The sequence below is a fragment of the Musca domestica genome, unplaced genomic scaffold (genome assembly GCF_030504385.1).
Source record: "Musca domestica strain aabys unplaced genomic scaffold, Musca_domestica.polishedcontigs.V.1.1 27, whole genome shotgun sequence".
NCBI lineage: Eukaryota > Metazoa > Arthropoda > Insecta > Diptera > Muscidae > Musca > Musca domestica.
The window spans coordinates 11,710,126-11,731,035 of NW_026712286.1; the positions used below are offsets into that span (position 1 = coordinate 11,710,126).

At 27.8% G+C, this 20,910-nt stretch overlaps 2 protein-coding genes across 2 annotated transcripts in view; both read left to right on the forward strand.

Moving 5' to 3' along the window:
* The window catches only part of LOC101892344 (uncharacterized), a 66,273-nt gene that overhangs the window by 23,400 nt on the left and 21,963 nt on the right, over positions 1 to 20,910 (forward strand). The window contains exons 3-4 of the mRNA XM_020037876.2: positions 1,593 to 1,723; positions 19,091 to 19,318. Of these exons, the coding sequence (XP_019893435.2) occupies positions 1,593 to 1,723; positions 19,091 to 19,318 (359 nt within the window). The remainder of the gene's footprint in view (positions 1 to 1,592; positions 1,724 to 19,090; positions 19,319 to 20,910) is intronic.
* Positions 12,858 to 14,794, forward strand: LOC101892175 (cilia- and flagella-associated protein 157). Its single transcript, XM_005186580.3, has one exon. It carries the CDS (start codon positions 12,925 to 12,927, stop codon positions 14,734 to 14,736), a length of 1,812 nt encoding a protein of 603 aa, XP_005186637.2. The 5' UTR covers positions 12,858 to 12,924; the 3' UTR covers positions 14,737 to 14,794.

Sequence of the window (20,910 nt, forward strand, 5' to 3'; positions counted from 1 at the left end):
TTGGGCGAATATTAGACGTTTGGTGCACAATCAGATTTAAATCGGACGAAGTTATATATGTGGGAGCTATAGCTATATCTAAACCGATCTTCACCAAATTTGGCATACTTGCTTCTAGACTCAATTCGGTCGTATGTGCCAAATTTCATCCGATTTGGACAAATATTAGACATTTGGTGCACAAAAAAACACAAATCGGACGAAGTTATACATGGGAGCTATAGCGAAATCGGAACCGATCTCGATAAAATTTGGCAAAGATATTTCTGAGCTGTATTAGATATATTTCCCTGAATATCGTTGTTACGGAGTGCATATTACGGCTGCGGAGGACAAACATAACAAATCGGATGAACCGTATATATATGGGAGCTATATCCAAATCTGAACCGATCTTCACCAAATTTCGCATACTAGCTTCTAGACACAATTGGGTCGTATGTGCCAAATTCCATCCCATTTGGACAAATATAAGACGTTTGGGGCCCAATAAAAGGCAAATCGGACGAAGTCATATATGGGAGCTATATCTAAATTTTTACCGATTATCTCCAATTTCAATGGGGTTCGTCCTTGGGCCAAACAAATGTTGTTTGGAAAATTTAATCTCAATCGGATAATAAATGTGACCTGTATTTTGTTCACAGGAATACATGGACAGACGGACGGACATGCATAAATCGACTCAGAATGTGATTCTATGGAGATCCTCAAAAGTCACTATGGGTCTATCTCGTTTCCTTTTGCCTGTTACAAACAAATGCACAAAGACATAATACCCGGACCACCTTGTGGATCAAGAGTGACCCTCGCCCAAAATTTCAAGATTCTTGCTTAAGCCGGTTCGTCAGGGCGATAATGAATTTCGAAAAAAAAGATCTCCCTTTAACTCTTTTTTATATTTTTTTCCGACATAATTTCCCGTCCCGATACTGTTCTGTATCGTATTATAGAAAATTCATAGATACGGCCTTCTGAACCCCACAATTCCCATTTGGCGTAATGTGGTATTCTTTGTGGGTGTGGGTGTGTTTGTGCTTTGACTATCTGATACCAATCCGATTTAACCCAAATATAACAATTGCAATGTACCATCCCCCTCCCTCCTTCCACTTCTTTCTTCAACTGATATCTCATTGTTCTATTGTTCCCAACACGCTAAAAGATTGATCTGCAGAGCAAATAATAAAATGAGGAAATCTTGGTATTTATCAGCTGGGAAAAGGGTTCCGGGTTAATAGAAAAAAAACACACACACACACACAAAACTTTGTCCTTTCAGTTTTAAATGTGGCAACTTTTTATTTTTATTTTTGTTTTTTTTTTTTTTTATTTGCCTTTCAAAGCTATTTTAAGTAGTGACAATGCCTGCCTGCCTGTCTCTGGAAATAGGTCAGCCGTGCAATTCTTGAAACAGAAATTTTTTCAGCTCCGCTATTCAGCATTGCATAGATAGCTATCAGCCGTAGTGGTATCGTCATCAGCATCTTTGTCATCATCGTCATCGCATCATCTCCACTTAACACTAAAAATATTTTTCTTCGTTCGCTTCTGACTTTTGATTTTTTTTTTCGCTTTTTTTTTCTTTGCAGAATCTGATACCGGAGGCTGGGGACCATGGAGCGAATGGACGCCCTGCTCGACAAATTGTCTGGGTGGCACCCGGAATCGCTATCGTTTTTGTGATTCACCACCGCCGCGTTATGGCGCGAAATTTTGCGAGGTATGTATGGAAGTATGAAAATACTAAAGGTGTATGTATGTGTGTCGGTATATGATTTTAAGGATCCCTAACAAGGAATGATTACTTACTGAAAAGACTAGGACATATTCACTGACTGACTGCCATGCCATGACTAAGGTGAACCTGAAGAGACACTTAAGAAATGGCAGGTAAAATGCCATAAAACTTAAGAAATATTTTTTGTTTGGAGATATATGGTTCGTGGGGGCCTCAAAAAATTTTTGCAGAATTTTCGCTTCCAATATAATTTGGAATAATGAAAATTCAGAGGGAAAATAAATTTTAAAAAATAAAAAAAAATTAAAAAAATATTTTTTGATCCAAAATTTCATTTTATTTTTTTATTTTGAGACCATTAAAAAAATAAAAAAATAATAATAAAAATATATATTTTCATCCAATTTTTTTTAATTTTGAGACCATATTGCGTTTTTTTTATCGTGAGGGGTCAAAAATTTTTTGCAGAATTTCTCTTTCCATTAATATCTGAAATAGTAAAAAAAAAAATAAATTTAAAAAATTAAAAAAAAAAATATTTTTTGATCCAAAAATTCATTTTTTTTTTAATTTTGAGACCATTCCAAAAAATTAAAAAAAAAATTAAAAAATATATATTTTATGATCAATTTTTTTTAATTTTGAGACCATATTGCGTCTTTCCAATATAATCTGGAATAATGAATATTCAGACGGAAAATAAATTTAAAAAAAATAAAAAGAATTTAAAAAAAAATATTTTTTAATCCAAAATTTATTTATTTTTTTAATTTTGAGACAATTAAAAAAATAATAAAAAATAATAAAAATATATATTTTCATCCAATTTTTTTTAATTTTGAGACAATATTGCGTGTTTTTAACGTGAGGGGTTCTTAACTTTTTTGCAGAATTTTCGCTTACAATATAATCTGGAATAATGAAAATTCATAGGGAAAATAAATTTAAAAAAATAAAAAAAAATATTTTTTAATTCAAAATTTCATTTTATTTTTTAATTTTGACACCATTTAAAGAAATAAAATAAAAAACATTAAAAAGTATATATTTTTTAATTCAATTTTTTTAAATTTTGCGACTATTAAAAAAATAACAAAAATTAAAAAAAAAATATTGCTTTGATCCAATTTTTTTTTTAATTTTAAGACTCTTAACTTTTTTGCAGAATTTTCGCTTCCAATATAATTTAGAAAAATTAAAATTCAGAGGGAAAATAAAATTTAAAAAATAAAAGAAACATTTTTAATCCAAAATTTCATTTTTTTTTAATTTTGAGATCATTAAAAAAAATAAATAAAAATTTAAAAAATATATATATTTTTTGATCCCATTTTTTTTTAATTTTGAGACCATATTGCGTTTTTTTTTATCGTGAGGGGCTCAAAACTTTTTTGCAGAATTTTCGCTTCCAATATAATTTGGAATAATAAAAAATTCAAAGAAAAAATAAAATTAAAAAAATGTTTTCTTGATATAATTTATTTTTAATTTTGAGTCCATTTAAAAAAAATTAAAAAATATATATATTTAGATCCATTTTTTTAATTTTGAGATCATATTGCGTTTTTTTATCGTTATATAATTTGGAATAATGAAAATTCATATGAAAAATAAATATAAAAAACTAAAAAAAAAATAAATAAAATATTTTTTGATTCAAAATTTTATTTTATTTTTTTTTAATTTTGAGACCATATTGCGTGTTTTTATCGTGAGGGGTTTTTAACTTTTTTGCAGAATTTTCGCTTCCAATATAATCTGGATAAATGCAAATTCATAGGAAAAATAAATTAAAAAAAATAACAAAAAAATTAAAAAAAAATTGAATCCAAAATTTCATTTTATTTTTTTATTTTGAGACCACTTAAAAAAATATAAAAAAATTAGAAAAAAAAAATATATTTTGAGCCAATTCTTTTTTAATTTTGAGACCATATTGCGTTCTTTTATCGTGAGGGGCTCAACACTTTTTTTGCAGAATTTTCGCTTCTAATATAATCTGGAATAATGAAAATTCTTAGGAAAAATAAATTTAAAAAAAATTAAAACAAATATTTCTTGATCTAAAATTTCATTTTATATTTTAATCTAACCTTTTTTGCAGAATTTTCGCTTCCAATATAATTTGGAAAAATGAAAGTTCTTGTGAAAAATAATTTAAAAAAAATAAAAATAAATTAAAAATATATTGTTTAATCCAAAATTTCATTTTTTTTAATTTTGAGACCATATTGCGTTTTTTTTATCGTGAGGGGCTCAAAACTTTTTTGCAGAATAATGAACATTCAGAGGGAAAATAAAATTTAAAAAAGTAAAAAAAAAAATTTTTTTTAAATATTGTTGGATCCATAATTTCATTTTATTTTTTTATTTTGAAACTATTTTAAAAAAATAAAAAAGAAAATTAAAAAATATATATTTTGATCAATTATTTTTTATTAATTTTGACACCATTGCGTTTTTTTATCGTGAGGGGCTCAAAATTTTTTTTGTAGAATTTTCGCTTCCAATTTAATTTGGAATAAGGAAAATTCATAGGAAAAATAAATTAAAAAAAATATTTTTGGATCTACGATTTTATTTTATTTTTTAAATTTTGAGACCATTAAAAAAAATAAAAATATATATATTTTTGTCCAATTTTTTTTTTAATTTTGAGACCATATTGTGTTTTCTTTTATCGTGAAGGGCTCAAAACTTTTTTGCTGAATTTTCGCTTCCAATATAATCTGGAATAATGAAAATTCATAGGAAAAATAAAATTAAAAAAAAAAAAATAAATAAAAATATTTAAAAAAATATATTTTTAATCCAAAATTTCATTTTATTTTTTTACCATTTAAAAAAAAAAAATAAAAAAATATATTTTTCATCCAATTTGTTTTTAATTTTGAGACCATATTGCGTTTTTTTTTATCGTGAGGGGCTCTTAACTTTTTTGCAGAATTTTTGCTTCCAATATAATTTGGAATAATAAAAAATTCAGAGACAAAATAAAATTAAAAAAAAAAAATATTTTTTGATCCAACATTTTATTTTTTAATTTTGAGACCATTTAAAAAATAAAAAAAAATTAAAAAATATATATATTTTGATCCTTTTTTTTAATTTTGAGACCATATTGCGTTTTTTTTTTATCGAGAGGGGCTCAAAAATTTTTTGCAGAATTTTCGCTTTCAATATAATCTGGAATAATGAAAATTCATAGGAAAAATAAATTTAAAAAAATTAAAAAAAAAATATTTTTTAATCCAAAATTTAATTTTTTAATTTTGAGACCATTTAAAAAAAATAAAAAAGAAATTTAAAAAATTTATATTATTTTATCCATTTTTTTTTAAATTTTGAGACCATATTGCGTTTTTCTATCGTGAGGGGCTCATAACTTTTTTGCAGAATTTTTCTTTCCATTAATATCTGAAATAGTGAAAAAAAAAATAAATTTAAAAAATTAAAAAAAAAAAATATTTTTTGATCCAAAAATTTATTTTTTTTTACTTTTAAGACCATTAAAAAAATAAAAAAAAAAATAGGAAAAATATATATTTTTGATACATTTTTTTTTTAATTTTGAGAACATATTGCGTTTTTTTCGCTTCCAATAAAATCTGGAATAATGAATATTCAGACGGAAAATAAATTTAAAAAAATAAAAAGAATTTAAAAACAAAAAATTTTGATCCAAAATTTAATTTTATTTTTTTAAATGGTCTCAAACATTTAAAAAAATTAAAAAAAATATATTTTATGATCTATTTTTTTTTTTTTTTAATTTTGAGACCATATTCCTTTTTTTTATCGTGAGGGGCTCTTAACTTTTTTGCAGAATTTTCGCTTCCAAAAAAATCTGGAACAATGAATATTTAGAGGGAAAATAAAATTTAAAAATATAAAAAAAAATTTTTTTTGGATCCAAAATTTCATTTTATTTTTTAATTTTGAGACCATTAAAAAAAATTAAAAAAAAAATTAAAAAATATATATTATTTGATTTAAAAAACATAAAAAAAAAATTAAATATATATTTTTAATCCATTTTTTTTAACTTTGAGACCATTTTGCGTTTTTTTTTATCGTGAGGGGCTCTTAACTTTTTTGCAGAATTTTCGCTTCCAATATAATCTGGAATAATGAAAATTCATAGGAAAAATAAATTAAAAAAAAATATAAAAAAATATTTTTTAATCCAAAATTTCATTTTATTTTTTAATTTTGAAACCATTTAAAAAAATAAAAAAAATTAAAAAACATATATATTTTCATCCATTTTTTTTAATTTTGAGACCATATTGCGTTTTCTTTTATCGTGAGGGCCTCAAAACTTTTTTGCTGAATTTTCGCTTCCAATATCATCTGGAATAACGAAAATTCATAGGAAAAATAAATTCAAATTACATTTATTTCATTTCATTTTTTAATTTCAAGACCATTTAAAAAAATAAAAAATATATATTTTTATGATCCAATTTTTTTAAATTTTGAGACCATATTGCGTTTTTTTATTGTTTATTATTTTTTTCTTAAAAATTATGTTTTTTTTTCAATTTTTTTTTTAATTTTAAGGCCATGGTGCGTATACGCGTTGACATTAATTATTCGCACCAAAGGACAATTTGTACCAAATGGTGGAGGGTATTCAAAGTTCGGCCCGGTCGAACTTAGAGCTTTTTTACTTGTCTTTAATATTATTTTTAAAAAATCTAAAACTTTCCCACTTAACTCATTTTCCATTCCACCTCCTCCCCCCTTCCACCTCCACCATTTAAACACTGCATAATTGTAGATTGCTATACAGTCATTAGTTTCCAAACTGATAGTTTTACTCCAACCTGCATTCATTCATATCGCGTATCTCTCTTCCATCTTCTCCCCCCCAGACCGCATCCCCCCAATCATTTCAGCCACGCATTTTTTCGACAATAAATGTGACAATATTTTCTTTGGCATTTCCATATTTCATATTCGTCTACCTTTCCCGCTTCGTCTTAATGGCAATTTTGTAAATGGAAAAACTTTTAAGAGCAATTCTCACAGCAAACCAAACGAAAAAGAAAAAACTATTTCGAAGCCACAACCCACCAGGTATGAAGTGAGAAAACCAATTCGCTGCAAGTGAATGTTGCACCAAGATTATGAAATGGGTCCCCGGGGGGAAGAGGAGTCATACAGTTACAACGAAATCAGAAGCGTGGGAATTTGGGGATAATGAAAATGATGTGTTTTTTGGGACAACATTTGATATTTTTTTTTGGATTGAGATCATAGAACGTATGAGTGTTGACGTAACCTATACGCCATAAGGGGCAACACTGGAAGAAATAAATTTAATTGAAAATATTTTTACAAAAAAAAAAATATTTTTCCGGTAGCCCCCTGGAAATATTTTCAATATTCCTGTTCTTCAATGAAACCCTTTGAATATTCATAAAATATATGCAAGCCTCACTAGGCGTCTAAAAAAATTTTTAAGGGCCATACAAATATTCTTGAAACCTCTAAAATCCTTACTAGACCTTTTGAAATACCCTTAACAAAAATTGAGATCTTTGTAGAGCATTAGAAATTTATTTTAAAAAATCCATGGCATTTTTAAAATCTAAAATTAATTTTAAAAAATTCAAGACCATTTCCAATCCCTTAAAAATATTTTTAAAAAGTCTGCAAGCCTCGGTAAGACTCTGTAAATATTTTTAAATATTTTTAAATTAATTTTTTAATATTTTTAAAAGAGAACCCACGAGGCTTTCTAAAAATACAAATATTATTAAAAAAATCTCCGAGCTTTTTATGGCTTTAAAAATTAATTTAAAAATTTCATGAGCCTTTTAAACTTCTAAAATTTTTTTCTAAAAAATCCTCTAGCTTTTTTGATCTTCTTAACATTATATTAAAAAATTACAAGCAGTTTTAAACCTGAAAGAAATCAAAGAGTATTTTTTAACCTCTAAAAATGTTTCTAAAAACTTCACCAGACTTTTCAGGATTTTCAGGAAATGAATTAAAACTATCCGCCATCATTTTTATGGCTATAAAAATTATTTTAAAAATCCACAAACTTTTTTTAAGCCTTTAAAAATTATTTTAAAAAATCGGCCATCATTTTTATGGCTATAAAAATTATTAAAAAAAATCCATAAGCTTTTCTAAGCCCCTAAAAATTATTTTAAAAAAATCGACGCCTCCTAAGCCCCAAAAAATTATTTAAAAAAACTGCGACATTTTTAAGCTTCTTAAAATTATTTTAAAAAATCGAACAGTTTTGTGCCTCTAAAATGTATTTTAGAAAAATTCGCCTATAAAAATTATTTTTAAAAATCTGCAAGCCTTACTAAGCCTTAAGCATACTCTTAAAAAATCCCAAAGATTTACAGCTTTCTTTAAAATTCACTAGCCTTCGTTGGCCTACATAAATTTTTTCTCAAAAATCAATAAGCCTTCCTACAATTTTATAATATATTACAGAGCTAGTAATACATTACTGAGTCAGTAATATATTTCTTAAAAAATCCACGAGCCCCCAGAAAATATTCTAAAAACTATCCATGATTCTTTGAAAATCCACAAGTCTCTTACCCCTGAATGCGCTAAACACGCTGTTTACAAATCCAGGAGCACTTCAAAAATTTTCTTAAAAATTCACAAATCATTAAAAAATCTAAGAGCCACTAAAAATATTTTTAAAAAATCCAGGAGCCTCTAAAAATGTTCTTTAGAAATCCACAGGTCCCCATAAAATCCAGGACTCTCTAAAAATATTCTTTGAAAATCCGTGAGCTTTCTAAAAATCCAACATCGTCACAGATGCCTGCTAAAAGTATTCTTCTAATTCCTATAAATATTCTTAAAAGTCTAGGAGCTTTTCAAAGGTATCCCATCTAAAAATATGTTAGCTTCTAAAAAATCTTTATTTTTTATTTATTTATTTTTATTTTGAAATCCGGGTACTTCTGAAAGGCTTTCCAAAAATATTCTTTAAAATAAACGAACTTCTAGAGACTTCATAATATTAATGATAAATATTCAAGAAGGTTCTGGAATGCCTTCTACAAATATTCCTAAAAAAATACAAAAGCTGTTTAAAGGCTTCCAAAAATGTCCAGGAGCTTCGCAGATGCTCAGAAGCCTCCTAAAAGTACTCTTCAAAAAATGAGGGCATCTGAAATGCGTATTACGTCTTTAGAAAAATATTCTAAATCATTGTTAAGCCTTTAAAATACCACTTTAACGTTTTATTTAAATTCCAGGAGCTTCTGAAAGTTCCCTTAAAATTTTCTTGAATGTCAGTAGCTTTTCGTAGTCTCCTAAAACATTATTTCTTAATTTCAAGAGGTTTTCCGATGTCTCCTAAAAGTATTAATATTATAAAAAATATAGAAAAAAATCTGAAAATTGCACAAACTTATCAAAAGCCCTAAATATATATTTTTAATAAAAATAACCTTAAGATTCTGTAGTTTCTAAAATGCAGCTAAAAATTTTATTAAAAATTCTGGAACCTCTGCAAGGTCTCCAAAAATGTTCTTAAAAATCAAGGAAGCTTAGGAAATTCCTCCTCGAAATATGCCTTAATTCAGGAGCTTCTGAAGAGAAACTCCGCCTTTAAGTAGACATTCCAAACCTTTAATTTCATAACATTTAATTTGGAAAGAGTGTTCCAAAAATCTTTTTTGAATTGAGCCTTTATCCCCTTAACCACACTCCTGATTCCGAAATGCTTTCCAATTATAAATCTTGGAACCTTTGTAACAGCTCCCAATAGTTTTTTAAGAATCCATCGGCTAATGAGAGACACCAAAAATATTGTTATTGAATTGAATTGAATTATTATTTTATTTTTTTATTTATTAGTTTTAATTTTAATTTTTTTTTTACAAAAAAATATTGACTTCCCAAAAATATTTTAAGAATATCCTCAAAATTGTAGGAACTTATCAGTAGACCCCTGAATATATTTTTAAAAATTTGAAAGCTTCTGAAAAACCTTCAAAAAATATCATAAAAATCTTGATATTTATAAAAGGTAGTCAAAAAATATTAAAAAAAACTGAAGATTATGTAAGCCGTCATAAAAATCTATGGCACTGCAGAAATGCCTCAGGAACTTCTGAAGAGGAAAGCCGCGTAAAAGTAAGCATTTCAAACCTTTCAAAAAATTTAATTTTGGAAAGAATATTCTCAAAAACTTTTTTTGAGCTGAGCCTTTTATCCTTTTTTTATGAATCCAACGGCTGATGAGAGACACCTAACATATTAATTTAAATACAGGAGCCTTTGAGCAATTTCTTAAAAGTATGCTTTAAATTTTCCAATCTTTCAAAATAGTTTCAAAAAATAATTAACGTCCTAAACAGTATTTAAAAAAATACCCTCAAAATTGTAAGAACCTGAAAATATTTTTAAAAATGGGAGACCTTCTGGAACACCTTGAAAAAAAATTTTCATAAAATAGAGATTCATAAGTATCTGGTAGCCTAAAAATATTCAAAATAATTTGAAGATTTTGTAATTTCTGAAAAAAAAAATCTTGAAAATCTAAAATCATAAAAAAATGAATATCTAGAGGTCTTCTGAAATACCTTCTTGAAATATGTTTAAAATTCATGATCTTCTGGGGGAAGTCGCCCGAAAGTAGTTACTTCAGACGTTTCAAAAAATTTAATTTGGATAAATATTCCCAAAACCTTTTTTGAATTGAGTCTTTTTCAAAATTCTTTTCAATTATAAATCTCGGAATCTTTGTAAGAGTTCCTAATAGTTTTTTTTTAAATCCGACGGCTACTGAGAGACACTTAACATATTTTTTTAAATATAGGAACCTTTGATAAACATCCTTAAAGTATGCTTTAAAATTTCCAATCTCTCAATTTTTTTCCACAAAATAATTAACCACCCAAAAAATATTAAAAAATACCCTCAAAATTATGGGAACTTACCTGTAGACCCTGAATATATTTTTAAAAATTTGAGAGCTTCTGAAAAGCCCTCCAAAAATATCCTTAAAAATCCAGGTGCTTCTAAAAGGCAGATTTAGTACTCTTAAAAAATCCCGAAAATTTTGTCAGGCCTCATAATAATATTCTTGAAAATCTAGAACACTTCTAATGTTCCGAAGTATTGTTAAAATTCTAGAGCCTTTGAGAAAGTCGCTTAAAAGTATGCACTTAAATTTTCAGTTTGAAGTGGGAAAATATTCCCAAAACAAAAATCCTAAAAGTATGCTTTATTCTTTGATTTTTCTCGAGAAAACTTTTTAACTCAAAAAAGTTAATAAAAATACAGCCTTCAAGTACAGGTACTTATTGGTAGCCTATAAATATAATTTTTCAGATATAAAATAGCTTAGAAAACTATCCTTAAAAATCCAGAAGCTTCTAAAAGCCAACCCAAAATATTATTATAACTTATGGAACCTCTGTAAGGCCTTGTAAAAATTTTCTTAAAAATCTAGGGAGCTTCTGAAATGTAATTTCGAAAAATATTTAAAATTTAGGAGCATGTGGAGAAGTCGCCTAAAAGCATACATTACAAATTTTGAATCATGAAATGTTCCTCCCCCCTAATTTAATTGGAAAGAATATTTCCACAAAATTATTTTAAATTTGTATCCGTATTCCCATCTCTGTTTCCAAAACCTTTCTAAGTGTAACCTTCAGATACGCCTTTAGAAATATCCTTAAAAATCCAGAAGCTTCTGAAATATAACCCAAAAATATTATTATAAGTTATGGAACCTCTGTAAGGCCTCGTAAGAATTTTCTTAAAAATCTAGGGAGCTTCTGAAATGGCTTCTCGAAAAATACTTAAAATTTAGGAGCCTCTGGAGCAGTCGCCTTAAAGCATACATTACAAATTTCCAATCATAAAATGTTCCTCCCACCTAATTTAATTGGAAAAAATATTTCCAATAAATTATTTAAAATTTGTATCCGTATTCCCATCCCTGTTTCCAAAATCTTTTTAATTTTAAGCTTCAGATACGCCTTTAAAAATATAATTTAAAAATCCCGGAGATTCTCAAAGGTCTCAAAGAAATATTCTTAAAATTCTATTGCGATTCTAAAATGGCCCCTCAAATTCAGGATCCTCTGGGGGAGGGAAGTCGCCTAAAAGCATACATTAAAAATTTCTAACCCTTAAACGTTCCTCCCCCCTAATTTAACTGGAAAGAATATTTCCACTAAATTATTTTAAATTTGTATCCGTATTTCCATCCCTGTTTCCAAAACCTTTCTAATTTTAACCTTCAGATAAGTCTTTAAAAATATCCTTTAAAAATCCCGGAGATTCTGAAAGGTCTCATAGAAATATTCTTAAAATTCTATTGCGATTCTAAAATGCCTCCTCAAAGTATGCTTCAAATTCAGGATGCTCTGTGGGAAGTCGCCTAGAAGTATGCACTTAAATTTTTAAATTTTAATTTTTTTCCCCTAGAAGTATGCACTAAATTTTTCAAATGTTAATTTTTTCCCAAACAATTGAATTGACAGGAATATTTCCAAAAACTTTTTTTTTTGAAATTTGTCTTCGTCCCCCCCATACCCCCGCACCCCTGTTTGCAAATCCTTTCCAATTATTATCCTTCTCATGGCAACGCGAATATTAAAATATCGCAACAATGCTGGAACTGGAAATTTATGATTTTGTAATAACTCTTCTTGTTCTTATTGTTGTTGTAACTGTTGTTTGAAAAGTTTTTAATTTTATAGATTGTTTTGCGGGGCCAAAAAATTCTTCTTGTTGTTCCTGCTTCTTGAAAAACTATTTACGAATATAGATGGCGCTGTGGCGCGGTGAAGACAATGGCTTTTTGCTTTCTTTTGTGTTTTCGATGAAGAAGCAGAAGAACAACAGCACTAAATTATTCTTGGCTTTGTTTTGTTCCCGAATCATGCCGTTGGCAAAAAAATGTGAGAGGCGGGAGGAGAGGGTTTGCTCGGAAAATTATGTTGGAAATTTTTTGGGAAATATAAAGTTTTGAGGAGAAATTTTGTTGAATTTTTATGGGAAAACTTTGTCCTTTGGGAAAAGTGTGGGAAATTATTTTTTTCGGCTGGCAACTATGCCATGAAATTTCCAAACAAACCGGCATGCCATGGCACCTGTTGTCAATGACAACCGAGGTAAATAAAAATTGGAAATTTTTCGAATTTTTCCCTCAGTTCGAATTGTCAACCGATCCAAATATGGGTAAAAAAGGCAAAAAAGAAAAGAAACCCAAAGATGATCCGAATAAGCTGACCCAGGTGGATCGCACCTTCTATGAGCTGACCATTACGGATTTGAATCAGAAATTGGCCCGGCTGCGTAGTCACCTGGTGACCTTGGATGAGAATAATGTTAGTCTCAAGGAACAGCTGAAGAACATAACCGAGGAGCGTACCGATGTGGCTGCCCACCTGGAGAGGGCTCTGGCCGAACGCACCGATACCATAACCGAACTGGAGGAACGCCTCGTGGAAATCACCAAGGTGAGAAATAAGGAAAAATCTGAGGCAGCCGAACAAATCAAGGATCTGGAGGCCAAATACAAGGCCATGCATGACCAGTTGACGTCGGAAATAAAACTCCTCAATGGAAAACTAAATTCCCTCGATGAGTTCCGGATCCAAAGGGATGTACTTATGGCCAAATTCGATGACCAGGAGGCCGAAGCCAAGGAAAAGGAGCGCCTACACCAAGAGCTCATCTACAGCATGGAACAGAGAGCCGTTGTGGAAAAGGATGCCCTGAAAAAGGAGGTGGAAGCCAAGCTGCTCCAAGTCTCCGAGGACTTCACGCGATCCAGTGAGATACGAAATGCCGGCTATACCCGAAGGCTGATTCGTGAAAACATTGCCCTGCAAAAGGAAATCGATTCCCTGGTCCTCAGTCAAATTCGCATGCAGCAGGACTACAATGAGACCATGGCTCGACATCGGGACATGACAGAGCAATTCACGGCCCTGGATCAATTGAAAAATGAACTGATCCGCAGCAGTCAGAATAAAATCAAAATCATTGAAAAGCTCACCGACAACTATGAGCGATTGAAGGCGAAGCATGTGGAGCTCTTGAAATATCGTGGCCTCTATGAAAATCTAGCCAAGCGGGATGTTTGTGAACGTTTTACCCTCAACGATATGGCCAAGAAAATGAAAATTATGGGCCAGCGGATCGAGAGCTTGAAAATGGACAAGCAGCGTTTGCAGGCCCAGCATGAGCAGTATGAGGCGGAAATTCTGCGGCTTAAAGGGGTGCTGCAGCAAATACGCTCTGCCATACAACAGGCCATAACCAGCATGGACCATGGCCAAATCACCACTCTCACACCCTCCAAGGGCGAGGAAGAAGACTCTGTGGCCATCAAGAAATTACAGCGGCAAGATTTACTGCACGAACTTCTTCAAATCATTAGCAGCCAAGCGGAAGATAGTCCCGCCGCAGATGCCGCATCCCTGGCCACACCCTCCCAATCGAAAACCTCCCTCTATCGGCCAGGAAAAATGGGCTTTATGGCCCGTTCCACATCCTCTCTCATGGAGATTTTCAAAAGGGATGTACATCGCCTAGTTTCCGCCGAAATCATTGCTTCGGCATATCAGACGAAAAAGGAGGAGGGAAAAATTATACCCAAAGATCGGGTGAGCGAAGCCGGTTCCATAATTGATGTACAAATGGGTTCCACGCTGTACGTATCCGAGTCCCATGATGAAATGGACATTGGGGCTCCTGAGGAGAATGAGGAGCCCGAGGATATGGGTGAAGAGGGTAGCAGCAGTGATTATGGCCCAGAGGTCGCAGCAGGAGCAGCAGCCAGTGAAGAGCAAAGAAAAACTGGTCTAATGCAAAGGGAGTCTTCCATTGGTACCTCTCCCCGAGATTCGGATAAGGAACCAGGTCCATCGACAGTGGCCTCTGAATCGTTGTCACGTGGATCCAGGGTCTCGCGAGTGTCCAGGCAAAAGAGCCTGCCCCAGGCCGATGATGAGGCATATTCCATAAATTTATTTTATTAAATTAAAAACAAATATTTTGTAAATTTTTATATTTTGCTAAAAAAAATAAATTAATTAATTAAAAAAAAAGAAAAATAAATATTTTTTCCTAAAAACCAATAATCATTTGTGGATTTTTTAAAAAAAAAATCCAATAAATTATTAATCGTGGATTTTTAAAAAAATATTTTTTCAATAAATCATTAAACTTGGATTTAAAAAAAAATATTTTTTCAATAAATCATTAAACGTGGATTTTTAATAAAATATTTTTTCAATAAATCATTGAACGTGGATTTTGAAAAAAAATATTTTTTCAATAAATCATTGAACGTGGATTTTGAAAAAAAAAATATTTCTTGAATAAATCATTAAACGTGGATTTAAAAAAAAATATTTTTTCAATAAATCATTTAAAGTAGATTTTTAAAAAATTATTTTTTTCAATAAATCAGTAAACATGGATTTTTTAAAAATATTTTTTCAATAAATCATTAAACGTGGATTTTAAAAAAAAATATGTTTTCAATAAATCATTAAACGTGGATTTTTAAAAAAAATATTTTTTCAATAAATTATTAAACGTGGATTTTTAAAAAAATATTTTTCAACAAATCATTTAATGTGGATTTTTAAAAAAAATATTTTTTCAAAAAAATAATTAAACGTGGATTTTTAAAAAAAATATTTTTCAATAAATCATTAAACGTGGATTTTAAAAAAAATATTTTTTCAATAAATCATTAAATGTAGATTTTTAAAAAAAATATTTTTTCAATAAATCATTAAACGTGGATTTTTAAAAAAAAATATTTTTCAATAAATCATTAAACGTGGATTTTTAAAAAAAATATTTTTTTAATAAATTATTAAACGTGGATTTTTAAAAAAAATATTTTTTCAATAAATCATTAAACGTGGATTTTAAAAAAAATATATTTTTTCAATAAATCATTAAACGTGGATTTAAAAAAAAATATTTTTTCAATAAATCATTAAACGTGGATTTAAAAAAAAATATTTTTTCAATAAATCATTAAACGTGGATTTTTAAAAAAATATTTTTTCAATAAATCATTAAACGTGGATTTTAAAAATATATTTTTTCAATAAATCATTAAACGTGGATTTAAAAAAAAAATATTTTTTCAATAAATCATTAAACGTGGATTTAAAAAAAAATATTTTTTCAATAAATCATTAAACGTGGATTTTTAAAAAAATATTGTTTCAATAAATCATTAAACGTGGATTTTTAAAAAAATATTTTTCAATAAATCATTTAAAGTGGATTTTTAAAAAAAAATATTTTTTCAAAAAAATAGTTAAACGTGGATTTTTAAAAAAATATTTTTCAATAAATCATTTAAAGTGGATTTTTAAAAAAAAATATTTTTTCAAAAAAATAGTTAAACGTGGATTTTTAAAAAAAATATTTTTTCAAAAAAATAATTAAACGTGGATTTTTTAAAAAAAAATATTTTTTCAAAAAAATAATTAAACGTGGATTTTTAAAAAAAATATTTTTTCAAAAAATAATTAAACGTGGATTTTTAAAAAAAAATATTTTTTCCATAAATCCACAGACGGGGATTTTTAAAAAACATTTTTTTTTAAAAACCATTGGTGAATTTATTGAAAAAATATTGTGAATTTATAGAAAAATATTTTCTTAAAAATTTACTTTAGTGAATTTATAGAAAAATATTTTTTAAAAAATCCACGTTTGTAAACTGAGTGAAAAAATAATTTTTAAAAAAATCCACGTTCGTGGATTTATTGAAAAATTGATTTTTAAAAAATCCAAGTTTGTGAATTTATTGAAAAATAATTTTTAAAAAAATCCACGTTTGTGGATTTATTGAAAAATTGATTTTTAAAAAATCCAAGTTTGTGAATTTATTGAAAAAATAATTTTTAAAAAAATCCACGTTTGTGGATTTATTGAAAAATTGATTTTTAAAAAATCCAAGTTTGTGAATTTATTGAAAAAATAATTTTTAAAAAAATCCACGTTTGTGGATTTATTGAAAAATTGATTTTTAAAAAAATCCAAGTTTGTGAATTTATTGAAAAAATAATTTTTAAAAAATCCACGTTTGTGAATTTATTGAAAAAATAATTTTTAAAAAATCCACGTTTGTGAATTTATTGAAAAAATAATTTTTAAAAAATCCACGTTTGTGGATTTATTGAAAAAATAATTTTTAAAAAATCCACGTTTGTGTATTTATTGAAAAAATAATTATTTAAAAAATCCACGTTTGTAGATTTATTGAAACAAATATTTTTTAAAAAATCCAATTTTGTGAATTTTTTGAAAAAATATTTTTAAAAAATCCACATTGGTGAATTTTTTGAAAAAATAATTTTTAAAAAATTCACATTGGTCAATTTTTTGAAAAAAATATTTTTTTTTAATCTTCGTTGACGAAATTATTAAAAAAAATATTTTTTAAAACATCCATGTTGACGAAATTGTTTAAAAAAAAAATATTTTTTAAAAAATCCACGTTGACGAAATTATTAAAAAAAAATTTAACAAATCCACGTTGACGAAATTATTAAAAATATATTTTTTAAAAAATCCATGTTGATGAAATTATTAAAAAAAAATATTTTTTAAAAAATCTACGTTGACGAAATTATTAAAAAAAATATTTTTAAAAAAAATTCACGTTGACGAAATTATTAACAAAAAAAATTTTTTTTAAAATCCATGTTGACGAAATTATTAAAAAAATATTTTTTAAAAAATCCACGTGGACGAAGTTATTAATTTTTTTTTTTTTTAAATCCACGTTGGTTGATTTTCAACAAAATTTTTTTAAAAAATTCACCTTAATGAATTTTTTGAAAAAATTGGTGAATTTTTGAAATGTTTTTATTTAAGAAAAGTCCACGTTGTTGAATTTTTGATTGTTTTTTTGATCCACGTTGTGGATTATTGAAAATTAATTTTTAAAAAATCCAAGTTTGTGGATTTATTGAAAAATTAATTTTTAAAAAATCCACGTTTGTGGATTTATTGAAAATTTATTTTTAAAAAATCCACGTTGTGGATTTATTGAAAAATTAATTTTTAAAAAATCCACGTTTGTGGATTTATTGAAAAAATAATTTTAAAAAATCCACGTTTGTGGATTTATTGAAAAAATAATTTTTAAAAAATCCACGTTTGTGGATTTATTGAAAAAATAATTTTTAAAAAATCCACGTTTGTGGATTTATTGAAAAAATAATTTTTAAAAAATCCACGTTTGTGGATTTATTGAAAAAATAATTTTTAAAATATCCACGTTTGTGGATTTATTGAAAAAATAATTTTTAAAAAATCCACGTTTGTGGATTTATTGAAAAAATAATTTTTAAAAAATCCACGTTTGTGGATTTATTGAAAAAATAATTTTTAAAAAATCCACGTTTGTGGATTTATTGAAAAAATAATTTTTAAAAAATCCACGTTTGTGGATTTATTGAAAAAATAATTTTTAAAAAATCCACGTTTGTGGATTTATTGAAAAAATAATTTTTAAAAAATCCACGTTTGTGGAGTTATTGAAAAAATAATTTTTAAGAAATCCACGTTTGTGGATTTATTGAAAAAATAATTTTTAAAAAATCCACGTTTGTGGATTTATTGAAAAAATATTTTTTAAGAAATCCACGTTTGTGGATTTATTGAAAAAATAATTTTTAAAAAATCCACGTTTGTGGATTTATTGAAAAAATAATTTTTAAAAATCCACGTCTGTAGATTTATTGAAAAAGGAATTTTTGAAAAATCCAAGTCTGTGGATTTATTAAAAAATGAATTTTTAAAAAATCCACGTTTGTGGAGTTATTGAAAAAATAATTTTTAAGAAATCCACGTTTGTGGATTTATTGAAAAAATAATTTTTAAAAAATCCACGTTTGTGGATTTATTGAAAAAATAATTTTTAAAAAATCCACGTTTGTGGATTTATTGAAAAAATAATTTTTAAAAAATCCACGTTTGTGGATTTATTGAAAAAAATAATTTTTAAAAAATCCACGTTTGTGGATTTATTGAAAAAATTAATTTTTAAAAAGTCCACGTTTGTAGTTTTATTGAAAAAATAATTTTTAAAAAATCCACGTTTGTGGATTTCTTGAAAAAATATTTTTTAAAAAATCCACGTCGGTGAATTTCATGAAAAAATATTTTTTAAAAATCCACGTTTGTGAATTTATGAAAAAATATTTTTTAAAAAATCCACGTTTGGAATTTCTTAAAAAAATATTTTTTAAAAAATCCACGTCGGTGGATTTCTTGAAAAAATATTTTTTAAAAATCCACGTTTGTGAATTTATTGAAAAAATATTTTTTAAAAATTTTCTCTCTTCTTTCCAGGGTCCTTCGGTCCAAACGGAGAAGTGTGGCCAATCGATTGCCGATACCTGGGATTGCATTTACGAAACCAGTGGCACGTCTAACAATAAAAATCGTACCGATGTTTCACAGGAAATCGGACCCGGTTGCCGTTGTGGCTGTATTGTCCATCTGGGAGCCTCAAAGCCCAAACGCATTATTGCCGGGGCCACACAAAGCTGTCCAGGGCGATCGTTTTGGTTGTTGCAGGTAAGGTCACAAGAATTTTGAAGATTTCGAAATTTAAAAAAAAAAATTAACTTAAATTTTGTTTGGCTGTTCTACCCGATTATCCCCTTGGGCCCTTATCCCCAGGGCAAGTGTCACAATAAAAGCTTGCCAAAAGAAAATAAAATATCCTTGGGGATTGTCAGGCTAAGCCTTATTTAACGCTGTTTGAAACTTCTTTTCTATGTTTGGAAGTGTGGATGTGGGTGTGTGTGTGTGTGCAAATCTCAGTGTTTCTGGCAATAACAAATGTTCTTTTCGGGGAATTTGTTTGTCGATGCCCGGCTATGTTCACATGTCCTTAATCAATGTACAAATCCTTAACTTTTCTCTAAAACTTCCCTCCATCTTTGTAAAAACAAATAACTTCGTACAAATCGAGAAAAATATCCTGCTGCCTTTTGGGCAAAAACCCGTTAATAATCTTCTTCTACAGCAGCAGCTCCACCACCAGCAGGATAAAAGCTTCGAACAGTCCTGGCAACTGGGAGCAGCCAGAGCAGTCAACCAACCAACCAAGCAAGCAACCGACTAACAAAACCATATAAACTATTGATCCCTGGAGAGTAACTAACTGTAACATCACGCACACATATCAGCAACTCAGACACATACACTCATACACACACACACATCTGGCTACCCACACATGCACACCCATAAATCCTGGTAAGGACTTTTGTGGGCATAACCATTTCGCGGCTAGGTTTAGCTAACGCGAATGAATGTGGCACATATATGTCGATGTGTGTGAGTGTGAACATACGTGTTGGTGTGTGTGTGTGTGTGTTCAACTCAGTTTATGTAGGATATCAAGCCAAAGAATGAAATGAAATTTTGTGAAAAATATGGAATGTTATAGAAATCTATACAATAAATTAAAATTGGTTAAAGGACGTGAAATAAAGGATCCCGGAAACAAAGGCACAAACACTCACACACACAGAGAAAATAGCAAAACAAAGCCAAAGCCATGAAGTCAAAAGGGCAATAGAAAAGAAATGAAAAAAAAATCGGAAAGAAATATGAACAGCTAAGTCAACTATTATAAGTCACCAAAATAATGGAGAAAAATTAATACTGTGATTTCAATAGAATCCTTTTGTCCTTTTGACAAAATCCTGCGAAGAAAAATGGATTTCATTTATTTGGGGGAAAACAGAAGAAAAATATATTAAAGTCAAGCGAATTTAAGGCAAATACCTTAAAAAATGTATAAAAAAAAAATTTTAAAAATCCACGTTTAAGGATTTATTGAAAAAATAATTTTTAAAAAATCCACGTTTAAGGATTTATTGAAAAAATAATTTTTAAAAAATCCACGTTTGTGGATTATTGAAAAAATAATTTTTAAAAAATCTTCGTTTGGGGATTTATTGAAAAAATAATTTTTAAAAAATCCACGTTTGTGGATTTATTGAAAAAATAATTTTTAAAAAATCTTCGTTTGGGGATTTATTGAAAAAATAATTTTTAAAAAGTCCACGTTTAAGGATTTATTGAAAAAATAATTTTTAAAAAATCCACGTTTAAGGATTTATTAAAAAATAATTTTTAAAAAAATCCACGTTTAA

Coding starts and splice junctions, on each gene's coding strand:
- LOC101892175 (XM_005186580.3), top strand. CDS start 12,925: ATGGGTAAAAAAGGCAAAAAAGAAAAGAAACCCAAAGATGATCCGAAT.